Source organism: Salvelinus namaycush, chromosome 14, assembly GCF_016432855.1.
Source record: "Salvelinus namaycush isolate Seneca chromosome 14, SaNama_1.0, whole genome shotgun sequence".
In the NCBI taxonomy this organism is placed as follows: domain Eukaryota; kingdom Metazoa; phylum Chordata; class Actinopteri; order Salmoniformes; family Salmonidae; genus Salvelinus; species Salvelinus namaycush.
In genome coordinates this window covers 1,430,466-1,443,361 of record NC_052320.1, presented here as the reverse complement: position 1 = coordinate 1,443,361, position 12,896 = coordinate 1,430,466, and the positions used below count along the sequence as shown (strand labels likewise).

Below are 12,896 nucleotides of genomic sequence, written 5' to 3'. Positions count from 1 at the left end.
GCTCTACTCCAGGAAGTGGTGTTGCAGGCTAGCTCTACTCCAGGGAGTGACGTTGCAGGCTAGCTCTACTCCAGGGAGTGACGTTGCAGGCTAGCTCTACTCCAGGGAGTGACGTTGCAGGCTAGCTCTACTCCAGGGAGTGACGTTGCAGGCTAGCTCTACTCCAGGGAGTGACGTTGCAGGCTAGCTCTACTCCAGGGAGTGACGTTGCAGGCTAGCTCTACTCCAGGGAGTGACGTTGCAGGCTAGCTCTACTCCAGGGAGTGACGTTGCAGGCTAGCTCTACTCCAGGGAGTGACGTTGCAGGCTAGCTCTACTCCAGGGAGTGGCGTTGCAGGCTAGCTCTACTCCAGGGAGTGGCGTTGCAGGCTAGCTCTACTCCAGGGAGTGGCGTTGCAGGCTAGCTCTACTCCAGGGAGTGGCGTTGCAGGCTAGCTCTACTCCAGGGAGTGGCGTTGCAGGCTAGCTCTACTCCAGGGAGTGGCGTTGCAGGCTAGCTCTACTCCAGGGAGTGGCGTTGCAGGCTAGCTCTACTCCAGGGAGTGGCGTTGCAGGCTAGCTCTACTCCAGGAAGTGGCGTTGCAGGCTAGCTCTACTCCAGGAAGTGACGTTGCAGGCTAGCTCTACTCCAGCAAGTGGTGTTGCAGGCTAGCTCTACTCCAGCAAGTGGTGTTGCAGGCTAGCTCCGTGCTGCCCGCTCTGAGTTACTCAAGTTGAAGGCTGACCAGGGTACTGCAGGCTGCCATTAGCAACTAAATTATCCTTCGAACTTCTTCTGTGTGCTATATATATATATATATTTTACAATTTACATTTTTATTAAATAATTAAATAATCTTAGCGTTCATTTGACACCCAATTTGGTGAATTTCACATGTTATTGCTCATGGGACATTTTACATGGAAATGCAATTATACTGCTTATATTATCAAACAATTGTTATACCTCTCTGGGACTTCTGGGACGAGGCGTCTATTGTTACACTTCTCTGGGACCTCTGGAATGAGGCGTCTCTTGTTACACTTCTCTGGGACCTCTGGAATGAGGCATCTCTTGTTACACTTCTCTGGGACCTCTGGAATGAGGCATCTCTTGTTATGCAGAATCACTGATATCAACATCACCTTGCTTCCCCAAATATATCTACTCGTGATGTGATGAAGATTAGCGATTCTGCTCCTCGCCTTGCTCAAAGTGATCCAACGTATGCTGCCTTGTCTGCAGACTCAGGGCACAGTGACGGCAGTGCAGCTGCAGACCGAGGCGGCTGTAATGACGGCCTCTGGCCAGCAGGTGCAGACACTCCAGGTAGTGGTGTGACCGCCGGCCTGACTGTCACTCAGTGTCACAGTGTACTGCATGACCCTCGTCCACCCACCCATCTCAGTGCTCTGAGCACCACTAGCATGCTATTAGGCTATCGCTGTTCTGAACTGCAATGTAACTCCTCTTTAATGGAGGTATCAACATATCGAAACAATAGTTCGGCCATCTTGTTGTTCATCGTATTTGACTCTGTTTTCCGCGTAGTGTCAACTCAAAGAGCTGGCTCCATTCCAAGTGTGTGTGTGTGTATTTATCATTTTATTTCCTAAAAGCAGGAATGCTTTGTCAGAAATGTTAATTCATACGCTTGAATGGTATGCATGGCATTCTATGGAACTCTGGCTGTGCCATGAAACGGTTATTTTATTTGAAGCTATACATTGGATGATTTTTATTGACAAATTAACAACCAAATGAAGCAATGAACTTAACCCCCCCACCCCCCACACACACACACACACAGGTCCAGGGTCAGCCCCTGATGGTGCAGGTGAGCGGAGGGCAGTTGATCACGTCGTCAGGGCAACCCATCATGGTGCAGGCTATGGGTGGGGGACAAGGACAGACCATCATGCAAGTGCCTGTGTCTGGAGGACAGGGACTACAACAGGTGAGGAATGGGATGAAGAAGAAAAACCATACAGAAATATATTTACTAGAATCCATTCAATGAGGATGCAGTCATATTGCAGTGGTCTTAGGGGCTTTTCCCATTCTAGTAATCGTATTTCTTTGAGCCAGATTCAGGAGTTGGAATGATATTACGAACACAAAGCTATCATCTGATCATGTTTCACTGTCAGATCCAGCTACAGGGGGGACAGCAGATCCAGCTGCAGAACGGCCAGACGATCCATCTAGGGGGACAGCAGATCCAGCTGCAGAACGGCCAGATGTTACAGCTAGGGGGACAGCAGGGTCAAACCCAACAGATCATCATCCAACAGCCACAACAAGCCATCACAGCCGGACAGAACCAGGTATATACACACACACACAGGCGCATGCACACACTCTCTCACACACACACACACGCACACACACACGCACGCACACATGCACACACACACACACACACACACACACACACACACACAAGCACACACAATTAGTTCACCTTCCACGTGATGAACTACACACCTCTTATTACGCACATTTGAGATATGAGTAAGACCTGTGAGTGTGTAAACTCTGGTGTGTGTGTTCCAGTATGTAGGGTCAGGAGTGGCCCCGTACGGTGTGTTCCTGTATGTAGGGTCAGGAGTGGCCCCGTACTGTGTGTTCCTGTATGTAGGGTCAGGAGTGGCCCCGTACTGTGTGTTCCTGTATGTAGGGTCAGGAGTGGCCCCGTACTGTGTGTTCCTGTATGTAGGGTCAGGAGTGGCGCCGTACTGTGTGGCTGCTCCGACCCAACTTTGCTATTTTGTGATTTTTTTGTTTTGTTTTATTTTTTACTTTATTTTCACAAATGTATCCACTATCATTACTTATAACCGACAAGAACGTTTTGAAGAACACAGATCAGGCAGTTACTTACCTCCAAATCCGGCTTCAATCTCGACTTCGACTCATCTGCCCTCGGGCTCTTTCTGTAACTCCTTCTCAATTGAGGGGTTATTTATACGGATTCTTCTGGATTTTTGACAATGAAGCTCACTATCTACTTGCCCAGAAGGAAGTTCGAGGTCGTTTTGTGAGCCAATGCTGACTAGCGTTACCCATAGACTTAGTCATTGCGCTATCTGCTAGCATAGACTTACAGTCATTATGCTAACGCTAGTTGGCAACTGCGCTAGTTAACAACTCCCTTCAAACTGCACGCAGATGTAAAAATTTGGGGTTAAGGCCCTGTTCTTGTACATCAAGTTGTCTCACGCTACAGAAACAGGAGATGGGCTCCTACTCCTATGAGCTGTTCCAGTTCGCACAAGCCAAGGCTGATGCTACTTACTTCACCTGTAGTCATATATGACCCAGTCCGGTGTGTTCCTACAGGGCCAGCAGATCCAGTTGCAGCAGGGCCAGCAGCTGGCGCAGACAGCTGACGGACAGACCATCGTCTACCAGCCAGTCAACGCAGACGGCACTGTCCTCCAACAGGGTTTGTTTACATTACACACACACACTTTATTTACTTTACACATTACACAATCATTTCGCTGCCCCTGTGATAACATCTGCAAATCTATGTACGCGACCAATACATTTACACAGATACGAACGTGTGCAACACACACACACACACACACACACACACACACACACACACACACACACACACACACACACACACACACACACACACTTCCAGTAATATACGTTCTGTACATTCTCAAAAGCTGTTAGTTATATGCCGTCACGTACCTTCTGGTGCCGCGAGTGGAATGTCAATCTGATGACTATAGTAATGGTGATGGTGGTGGTGATAAGGAGGCTTTTTCTCCCCAGGAATGATCACCATCCCAGCAGGTAGTCTGACGGGGGCCCAGATGGTACAGACGGGGGGCGCCAACACCACCACTACCAACAGTGGACAGCAGGGCACTGTGACCGTCACCCTGCCGGTCTCTGGCAACATGATGAACACCGGTGGCATGGTCATGGTAAGCCCCCCAGATACACCCAGACATTACCTAGATCACTGAGGGGGTTGGAGCACCGGGTCTGTTATTACGGAGCCTGTAGTGTGTCATTACCTGGTTATTACAGAGCCTGTAGTGTGTCATTACGGAGCCCGTAGTGTGTCATTACGGAGCCCGTAGTGTGTCATTACGGAGCCCGTAGTGTGTCATTACGGAGCCCGTAGTGTGTCATTACGGAGCCCGTAGTGTGTTATTTCCTGGTTATTAGAGCCCAAACTGAATCCGCACACATAATTCTTACCTAGACTCAGTAAGGTATTGGGCAGTGAATTAGATATTACACAATCTCTATGGTATGGGGTGTTTTATTGGAAAGAATTGTCTCTGTCAGGCACATGCCATGTGTGTGTTTGTCCCTCTAACTAGTTTGTCTCTCCCTGCTAGATGATGCCCAGTGGAGGTGCGGTGCCTGGTATGCAGCGTATCCCTCTACCTGGGGCTGAGATGCTAGAGGAGGAACCTCTGTACGTCAACGCTAAACAGTACCATCGCATCCTGAAGAGAAGACAGGCCCGCGCCAAGCTGGAGGCAGAGGGCAAGATCCCCAAAGAGAGGAGGGTGAGTAGCCTGGGTTAGGGTTAGTGTGTGATGACAGGCCCGCGCCAAGCTGGAGGCAGAGGGCAAGATCCCCAAAGAGAGGAGGGTGAGTAGCCTGGGTTAGGGTTAGTGTGTGATGACAGGCCCGCGCCAAGCTGGAGGCAGAGGGCAAGATCCCCAAAGAGAGGAGGGTGAGTAGCCTGGGTTAGGGTTAGTGTGTGATGACAGGCCCGCGCCAAGCTGGAGGCAGAGGGCAAGATCCCCAAAGAGAGGAGGGTGAGTAGCCTGGGTTAGGGTTAGTGTGTGATGACAGGCCCGCGCCAAGCTGGAGGCAGAGGGCAAGATCCCCAAAGAGAGGAGGGTGAGTAGCCTGGGTTAGGGTTAGTGTGTGATGACAGGCCCGCGCCAAGCTGGAGGCAGAGGGCAAGATCCCCAAAGAGAGGAGGGTGAGTAGCCTGGGTTAGGGTTAGTGTGTGATGACAGGCCCGCGCCAAGCTGGAGGCAGAGGGCAAGATCCCCAAAGAGAGGAGGGTGAGTAGCCTGGGTTAGGGTTAGTGTGTGATGACAGGCCCGCGCCAAGCTGGAGGCAGAGGGCAAGATCCCCCAAAGAGAGGAGGGTGAGTAGCCTGGGTTAGGGTTAGTGTGTGATGACAGGCCCGCGCCAAGCTGGAGGCACAGGGCAAGATCCCCCAAAGAGAGGAGGGTGAGTAGCCTGGGTTAGGGTTAGTGTGTGATGACAGGCCTGAGCCAAGCTGGAGAGGATGGTGAGTAGCCATAACTAGCTAGCCATTTCACATCGGTTACATAGGCAACAGGATATATAATAAACAGTAGCAGCAGCGTATGTGATGAGTCAAGAGTTATTGCTAAAATTATCAATGAAGATAGTCCAGGTGGCTATTGATTAACTATTTAGCAGTCTCTTGACTTGGGGGTAGAAGTTCAGCGTCCTGTTGGTTCCAGACTCTGTGCATCGGTACCTCTTGCATTGCGTTAGCAGAGAGAACGGTCTATGACTTGGGTGACTGCAGTATTTGACAATTTTTTTTAGGGCCTTCCTCTGACACCGCCTGGTATAGAGGTTCTGGATGGCAGGGACCTTGGCCCCAATGATGTACTGGGCCGTACGCACTACCCTCTGTTGCGCCCTGCGGTCAGATGCCAAGCAGTTGACATATCAAGCAGTGATGCAGCCAGTCAAGATGCTTTCAATAGTGCAGTTGTAGACATTTTTGAGGATCTGAGGGTCCATGCCAAATCTTTTCAGCCTCCTGAGGGGGAAAAGGCGTTGTCGTGCCATCTTCGAGACTGTGTTGGTGTATGTGGACCATGATAATTCCTTCTGATGACCTAAGGCAACAACGAAGAAGAGGAAGGAAAGCGGGACTCCAAGCTAAGCTGAAAAGACGGGCTACACGGCCTCGTCTTCCTAATACTCTGATGGCTAATGTCCAATCATTGGAACTCTGAGCAAGGCTTCAAACGCAAAGGGACATCAGGGAAGGGAATGTCTTTATTTTTACTGAGACGTGGCTTACGGAAAACACACTCGACTCTGCTATTCAACCAGACGTCTTCTCCGTATTTCGAATGACTCGAACGGTGGCTTCTGGTAAGAGTCGGTCGGTCGGGGAATGTTTCCTCATAAACAGTTCCTAGCGTACCGAAGTTGAAAACATTGCGAGATGCTGTTCACCCGTCCTGGAGTTTCTGATACTAAAATGGCGACCCCACTATATGCAGAGGGTTTTTCTTTATTTTGACTATTTTCTACATTGTAGAATAATAGTGAAGATATCAATACTATGAAATAGCATATATGGAATCATGTAGTAACCAAAACAATGGTGAACAAATCAAAATATATTTGAGATTCTTCAAAGTAGCCACCCTTTGCCTTGATGAAGGCTTTGCACACTCTGAAGAAATTTGACATGCCACCCCAGGTCCTCTCCAAATACTATCCCAGCACCATCGAGAGTGTCTTGACTGGTTGCATCATGGCCTGGTAAGGGAATGATGCTCCATCCACTACCGCAAGGCCCTCCAGCGGGTGGTAAAGACGGCCCAATACATCACTGGGACCGTGCTTCCACCCCATCCAGGACATCTACTCGGAAACGGTTCATAAGGACGGTACGCAGCATCATCACAGACCCCACACACTCCAACCATGAGCTGTTTTCTCCCTTACCGTTGGGCAGATGGTATCAGAGCATGAGGTCTGATACCAACAGGCTCAGACTGGACAGACTGGACTGACCAACTGCTCTGATTCTCTGCACCTTTGCAAACATCACAACTGCTGCTTCCAGACCCTTACTATACTGCTCAATTTATACACTTGCCCCCCCATCCCCCTTTCCCTAAAACATGTGTAAATATTTTGTTCTATAAATTGTGCCTTCCTGTATTATACTGATGCTACAATGTTTATTATATTCTACTGAGACGTTTACTTTATGTTCCTGTTCTTATCTTTCATTATTTATTATTGTTGTTGCATTGTTCTATAAGGAACCTACAAGTAAGCATTTCATTGGACGATGTATATCGTGCGTATCCCGTACATACGACTAATAAAACTAGAAACTAGTGAAGTGGACACAGAGGAACGTGAAGGTCTCGACCCGCTCCACTACAGCCCTGTCGATGGGGGCAACCCGGCCCTCCGTTTCCTGTAGTCCACGATCAGTTCCTTTTGTCTTGATCGTGTTGAGGTACAGGTTGTTGTTGTTGTCCTGGCACCACAATGTCAAGTCACTGACCTCCTCCCTATAGGCTGTCTCACCGTCATCGGTGATCAGGCCAACCACGTCGTGCCTTCAGCAAACTTAATGATGGTGTTGGAGTCGTGCGCGGCCAAGCAGTCGTGGTTGAACAGGGAGGGCAATAAAGGCGTCCGCATGCTTCCCAGCCGAAACTGTTCGTTAGAGTTTATGCATATATTATGACATTTTGTGACGTTTTTGTTCGTTTTGGACTTTGGCGGGGGCACACCAAAACAATTCTAGAGGCGAGACAAAGTTCAGAGCCGAATTCTACGCTCCTTCGTCGGGTGATTGGCAGGGATTCTTCAGTAAAGTCTTTGTTGTCATTCAATGAGACAACTTGCTTTCATGCACAACTTTTTTTTTTTATTGTTGAGAAATACTGCACTCAACATCTTAGTTAGATGTAAAATTGCGAGGCTAAGCTCTCCTCGGCAAAAATGCCAAAATTAATGACAACTCAATAAATCTATTTAGATAATTTCTGACTTTTTGAGGACGTGTATACTGGCTACAGCTTCTCAAAACACTACTATTGCTTATACAAGCGAAGGTCTTTTAAGGAAGTATGCGAGCACACTCGTTCAGTTTGTTCGGCTAGCCGAGTTTGGCAAGGCACCAGCCAACTGAAGGATGACGAAGCCTTAAAACACACACCACTGAGGGGCCCCCGTGTTGCGGGTCAGCGTGGCGGATGTGTTTTTTTATTTTTTTATTTTAACTGACTTGCCTAGTTAAATAAAGGTAAGAACAAATTCTTATTTTCAATGACAGCCTAGGAACAGTGGGTTAACTGCCTGTTCAGGGGCAGAACGACAGATTTGTACCTTGTCAGCTCGGAGATCCGAACTTGCAACATTTCGGTTACTAGTCCAACACTCTAACCACTAGGCTACCCTGCCGCCCCGTTGTTGCCTACCCTCACCACCTGGGGGCAGCCTGTCAGGAAGTCCAGGATCCAGTTGCAGAGGGAGGTGTTCATTCCCAGGGTCCTGAGCTTAGTGATGAGCTTGGAGGGCACTATGTTGTTGAACGCTGAGCTGTAGGCAAAGAACAGCATTCTCACATAGGTGTTTATTTTGTCCAGGTGGGAAAGGGCAGTGTGGAGTGCAATAGAGATTGCATCATCTGTGGTCGGGCGGTATGTGAATCTGATTGGACCCAGGATTTCTGGGATGATGGCGTTGATGTGAGACCTGACCAGCCTTTCAAAGCATTTCACAGGTTACCTTGGCTTTCTTGGGCACAGGGACAATGGAGGTCTGCTTGAAACATGTAGGTTTTACAGACTAGGTCAGGGAGAGGTTGAAAATGTCTGAAGACATTTGCTAGCTGATCAAATCATGCTATTAAGTAAGCGTCCTGGAAATTTGTCTGGCTCCATGGCATTTTGAATGTATTTTTTAATTGTGTGAACACATTTTTATTTAGTTTTGCCTTGTGAATGTTAACCTGTTTTAAAGGTCTTACTCACATCGGCTATGGAGAGCGAGATCAGACAGTCGTCCAGAACAACTAGTGCTCTCATGCACAGTTCAGTGTTGCTTGCCTCACAGCAAGAAGGAATTTAGCTGGTCTGGTAGGCTCGCGTAGCTGGGCAGCTTGCAGCAGGGTTTCTCTTTGCCCTGCCACATCTGACAAGCGTCAGCTGACGTAGTAGGGTTAGCGTTAGGGTATGACAGTGCCAAGCTAGAGGCTGAGAGAAAGACCCCCCCCCCAAAGAGAAGGATGAGTCAGAATGGTCTCATGCTTTTCTGAAGGGCTGTCACTATGGAGTATGGGAATTGATTATGTTCTTCTGATGCTTGACTGAAAGAACAGTGTTGTTAGTGACTAACGTTTGTCTGTCTCTGTTTTGCAGAAATACCTGCACGAGTCCCGTCACCGTCACGCCATGCAGCGCAAGAGGGGAGACGGAGGACGCTTCTTCTCTCCCAAGGAGAGGGAGGAGATGGCCCTGGCCCTGGTAAGAGAGCTGGTACCACAACCAGATAGCCAGTAGGACCTCAACTCATCCCCCTCCTGAATATCTCAATCTGCTTCCTCACTATAACCGCCATTATACAATTTAAAGAATCCTAACTAGTGCCAGTCTTTTCAGGTTTTATAAAAATACACATAGATGATAATGATAATAATAATAATAGCTTTTAGAATGGGAAATGCTGTAATGTACAGTGCATTCTGAAAGTATTCAGACCCCTTGACCCACGTTTTGTTACATTACAGCCTTATTCTAAAATTAATTAATTTGTTTTTTTCCCCCTCATCAATCTACACACAATACATTTTTGCAAATTAAAAATAAATAATAATAATGAAATATCACATTTTACATAAGTATTCAGACCCTTTACTCAGTACTTTGTTGAAGCACCTTTGGCAGCGATTACAGCCTCAAGTCTTATTGGGTATGACGCTACAAGCTTGGCACAACTGTATTTGGGGAGTTTCTCCCATTCTTCTCTGCAGATCCTCTCAAGCTCTGTCAAGTTAGATGGGGAGTGTCGCTGCACAGCTATTTTCAGGTCTATCCAGAGATGTTCAATCGGGTTCAAGTCCGGGCTCTGGCTGGGCCACTCAAAGACATTCAAAGACTTGTCTCAAAGCCACTCCTGCGTTGTCTTGGCTGTGTGCTTAGGGTCGTTGTCCTGTTGAAAGGTGAACCTTTACCCCAGTCTGAGGTCCTGAGTGCTCTGGAGCAGGTTTTCATCAATGATCTCTCTACTTTTCTCCGTTCATCTTTTCCTCGATCCTGACTCGTCTACCAGTTCCTGCCACTGAAAAACCTCCCCACAGCATGATGCTGCCACCACCATGCTTCACCGTAGGGATGATGCTAGGTTTCCTCTAGACGTGACGCTTGGCACTCAGGCCAAATAGTTAAATCTTGGCTTCATCAGACCAGAGAATCGTGTTTCTCATGGTCTGAGAGTCTTTAGGTGCCTGTTGGCAAACTCCAAGCGGGATGTCATGTGCCTTTTTACTGAGGAGTGGCTTTCGTCTGGCCACTCTACCATAAAGGCCTGATTGGTGTAGTGCTGCAGAGATGGTTGTCCTTCTAGAAGGTTCCCCCATCTCCATAGAGGAACTCTGGAGCTCTGTCAGAGTGACCATCAGGTTTTTGGGCACCTCCCTGACCAAGGCCCTTCTCCCCCGATTGCTCAGTTTGGCCGGGTGGCCAGCTATAGGAAGAGTCTTGGTGGTTCCAAACTTCTTCCAATTAAGAGCGATAGAGGCCACTGTGTTTTTGGGGACCTTGAATGCTGCAGAATTTTTTTGGTACCCTTCCCCAGATCTGTGCCATAACACAATCCTGTCTCGGAGCTCAACGGACAATTCCTTCGACCTCATAACTTGATATTTGCTCTGACATACACTGTCAACTGCGGGACCTTGTATAGACAGGTGTGTGCCTTCCCAAATCATGTCCAATCAATTGAATTTACCACAGGTGGACTCAATTGTAGAAACATCTCAAGGATGATCAATGGAAACAGGATGCACCTGAGTTTAATTTTGAGTCTCATAGCAAAGTCTTGATACTTATGTAAATAAGGTATTTGTTTTTTATTTTTAATATATTTGCTAAAATTTCTGAAAGCCTGTTTTCGCTTTGTCATTATGGGGTATTGTGTGTAGATTCATTGCTATTTAATCCATGTTAGAACAAGGCTGTAACGTAACAAAATGTGGAAAAAAGTCAAGGGGTCTGAATACTTTCCGAAGGCACTGTACATGATGTTATAGAATGTACATGATACATGTTTAGGTTGACTGGTACCTTCCTTCCTCTCTCTCTCTCTCGCCTTCTCTTCCTCAGCAACAGGCAGAGCTGGCCGCCCAGGCAGGAGAAGACGATGTAGCCCAGATGGTCCGAGTTTCTTAACACCTACAACCCCCGACCACCCCTCCGTCAGCCAGTAGAGGCCCTCTGAGCCCCCCCACCCAGCTAGCCAGCACCCAGCTACACCTCTCATCTCCTAAGAATAATAATAATAATTGATTGGATTGATATAGCACTTCTCCAGACACTCCAAAGTGCTTTACAATGTAAGGAGGAAACTCATCCAAGACCTCACCCACCACAAATATGTAGTTCCTATCCAGATGATGCCATGACAGACATTTTTCCCCAGAAAGAAAGCATAAACCTATATTCTCCCACCACCTCTTGCCCCTATACATCAACAATCTGTTATCCCTATGACAGGGGTCCTCCATGATGGGCCACTAGGAATTAACTTTAACCCTTGACCTCCCAGCTCCCTGGTCTTCCAGACCTGGCTCTGTGACTGGCTGCAGTGCCTGAGGTATTCGGACACACAGCAAGTAAAGATGTGAAAGGTAAGATTTACTGGGACTGTAGTGCTCTGTCCTGGAAACCAAGACAACGATGAGATGTTTCACCTGCATAATACCCTGGTCAATGACTTCATGTATGCCGAAGAAGTCATAACTGATGGTAGTTAGTTGCAGAATACATTTTGTTTGGTCGTAAAAGCAGCAAAATCATTTTGGTGGGTTTCACAAATGCAAAAAAACAGTTTACAAATTCAGCTGAAAAAGAGTCAAAAAGATGGTACAAAATGATGGTACACTTATTTTTGCCCTGTGTGTGTCTTTTTGTTGAAACATGCACCATAGAAGCCCAGCCTTGGTCCATAAGAATTGTCAAATATTGTCTCCAATATGAAAATGGATATTAGTTAGAATGTTTTTTGTAAGCACTTCTCAGCAGGGTCCAATTTCAAAATGTTCTCATAGAGAACTAATAGAGGAAAATTGTAATTTCAGTTTACTTCCTGAATTGAAATGGAATTGACCCCAAGTCTTGCTTTTCAGACGTGTTTTCAATATCCAGTACCCAGTTATTGTCTGTACAGGGAATGTATTTTATACAACTTTTTTTCTTTGTAGCGAAATAGACGACACATTTATGTTGCCACGACGTCTGAATGACCCGTGTACTTTGCCTGTTTTACTTTAGGGCGTCTTTTTTAAATATTTGAAGTGTACATTTTATGTTCCAAAACATTTTTATTTTTTTTGTGGTTGACAACATTGTTTCACTGAGCTCATCTGTTCATTAAATTGTATTACGTTGACTTGAAGTCCTTTTTCTAGTTCTGTATGTTTTCATTGATCATATTTCGTCTTGAGTTTGCTGTGTGTGTGTGTGTGTTATTCTCCTGTTTAGGTTCTAGAGTGAGGATGAATTTATCAATATATCTTAACACTTTTAGCAGTAGATAAAACAGTCACAGAGAACTATACTTGTGAACATTGACCGGTGGCCACCAATGACGCCAACATTCAGTTTATGAGCTGTGGCCACCAATGACGCTCCTCTCCTCTGTCTCGACCGGCAGGTGACAGGAGAGACACGTAATTGGTGGCCAATGGTCACACACACAGTATCTTAGCACTTTTAACAGTAGATTAAAACAACCGCAGAGAACTACTGTATCCTTGTGACCGTTGTACACCGTCTCATACGTTCCAGGTAGATCCAACCCCCTGACAAACCTGTTAGCAGGAAGGATGTCCAAACCCTAACCCGGACGACACTGGGCCGATTGTGCGCCGCCCTATGGGACTCAAAATCACGGCCGGTTG

At 47.1% G+C, this 12,896-nt stretch overlaps 1 protein-coding gene across 3 annotated transcripts in view; it reads left to right on the top strand.

Annotated features, from left to right (window-relative positions):
* Positions 1–12,896, top strand: part of LOC120059025 (nuclear transcription factor Y subunit alpha-like) — a 25,482-nt gene extending 12,586 nt beyond the window's left edge. For 2 of the 3 annotated variants that reach the window (XM_039007790.1, XM_039007791.1), the window contains exons 3-9: positions 1,791–1,937; positions 2,131–2,307; positions 3,323–3,428; positions 3,776–3,930; positions 4,354–4,527; positions 9,139–9,243; positions 11,101–12,394. In XM_039007790.1, coding sequence (XP_038863718.1) covers positions 1,791–1,937; positions 2,131–2,307; positions 3,323–3,428; positions 3,776–3,930; positions 4,354–4,527; positions 9,139–9,243; positions 11,101–11,166 — 930 coding nt within the window. In that variant the 3' untranslated portion in view covers positions 11,167–12,394. Of the gene's footprint in view, positions 1–1,790; positions 1,938–2,130; positions 2,308–3,322; positions 3,429–3,775; positions 3,931–4,353; positions 4,528–9,138; positions 9,244–11,100; positions 12,395–12,783 lie in introns of those variants that run through there. The other variant, XR_005478080.1, reaches the window with a different exon arrangement.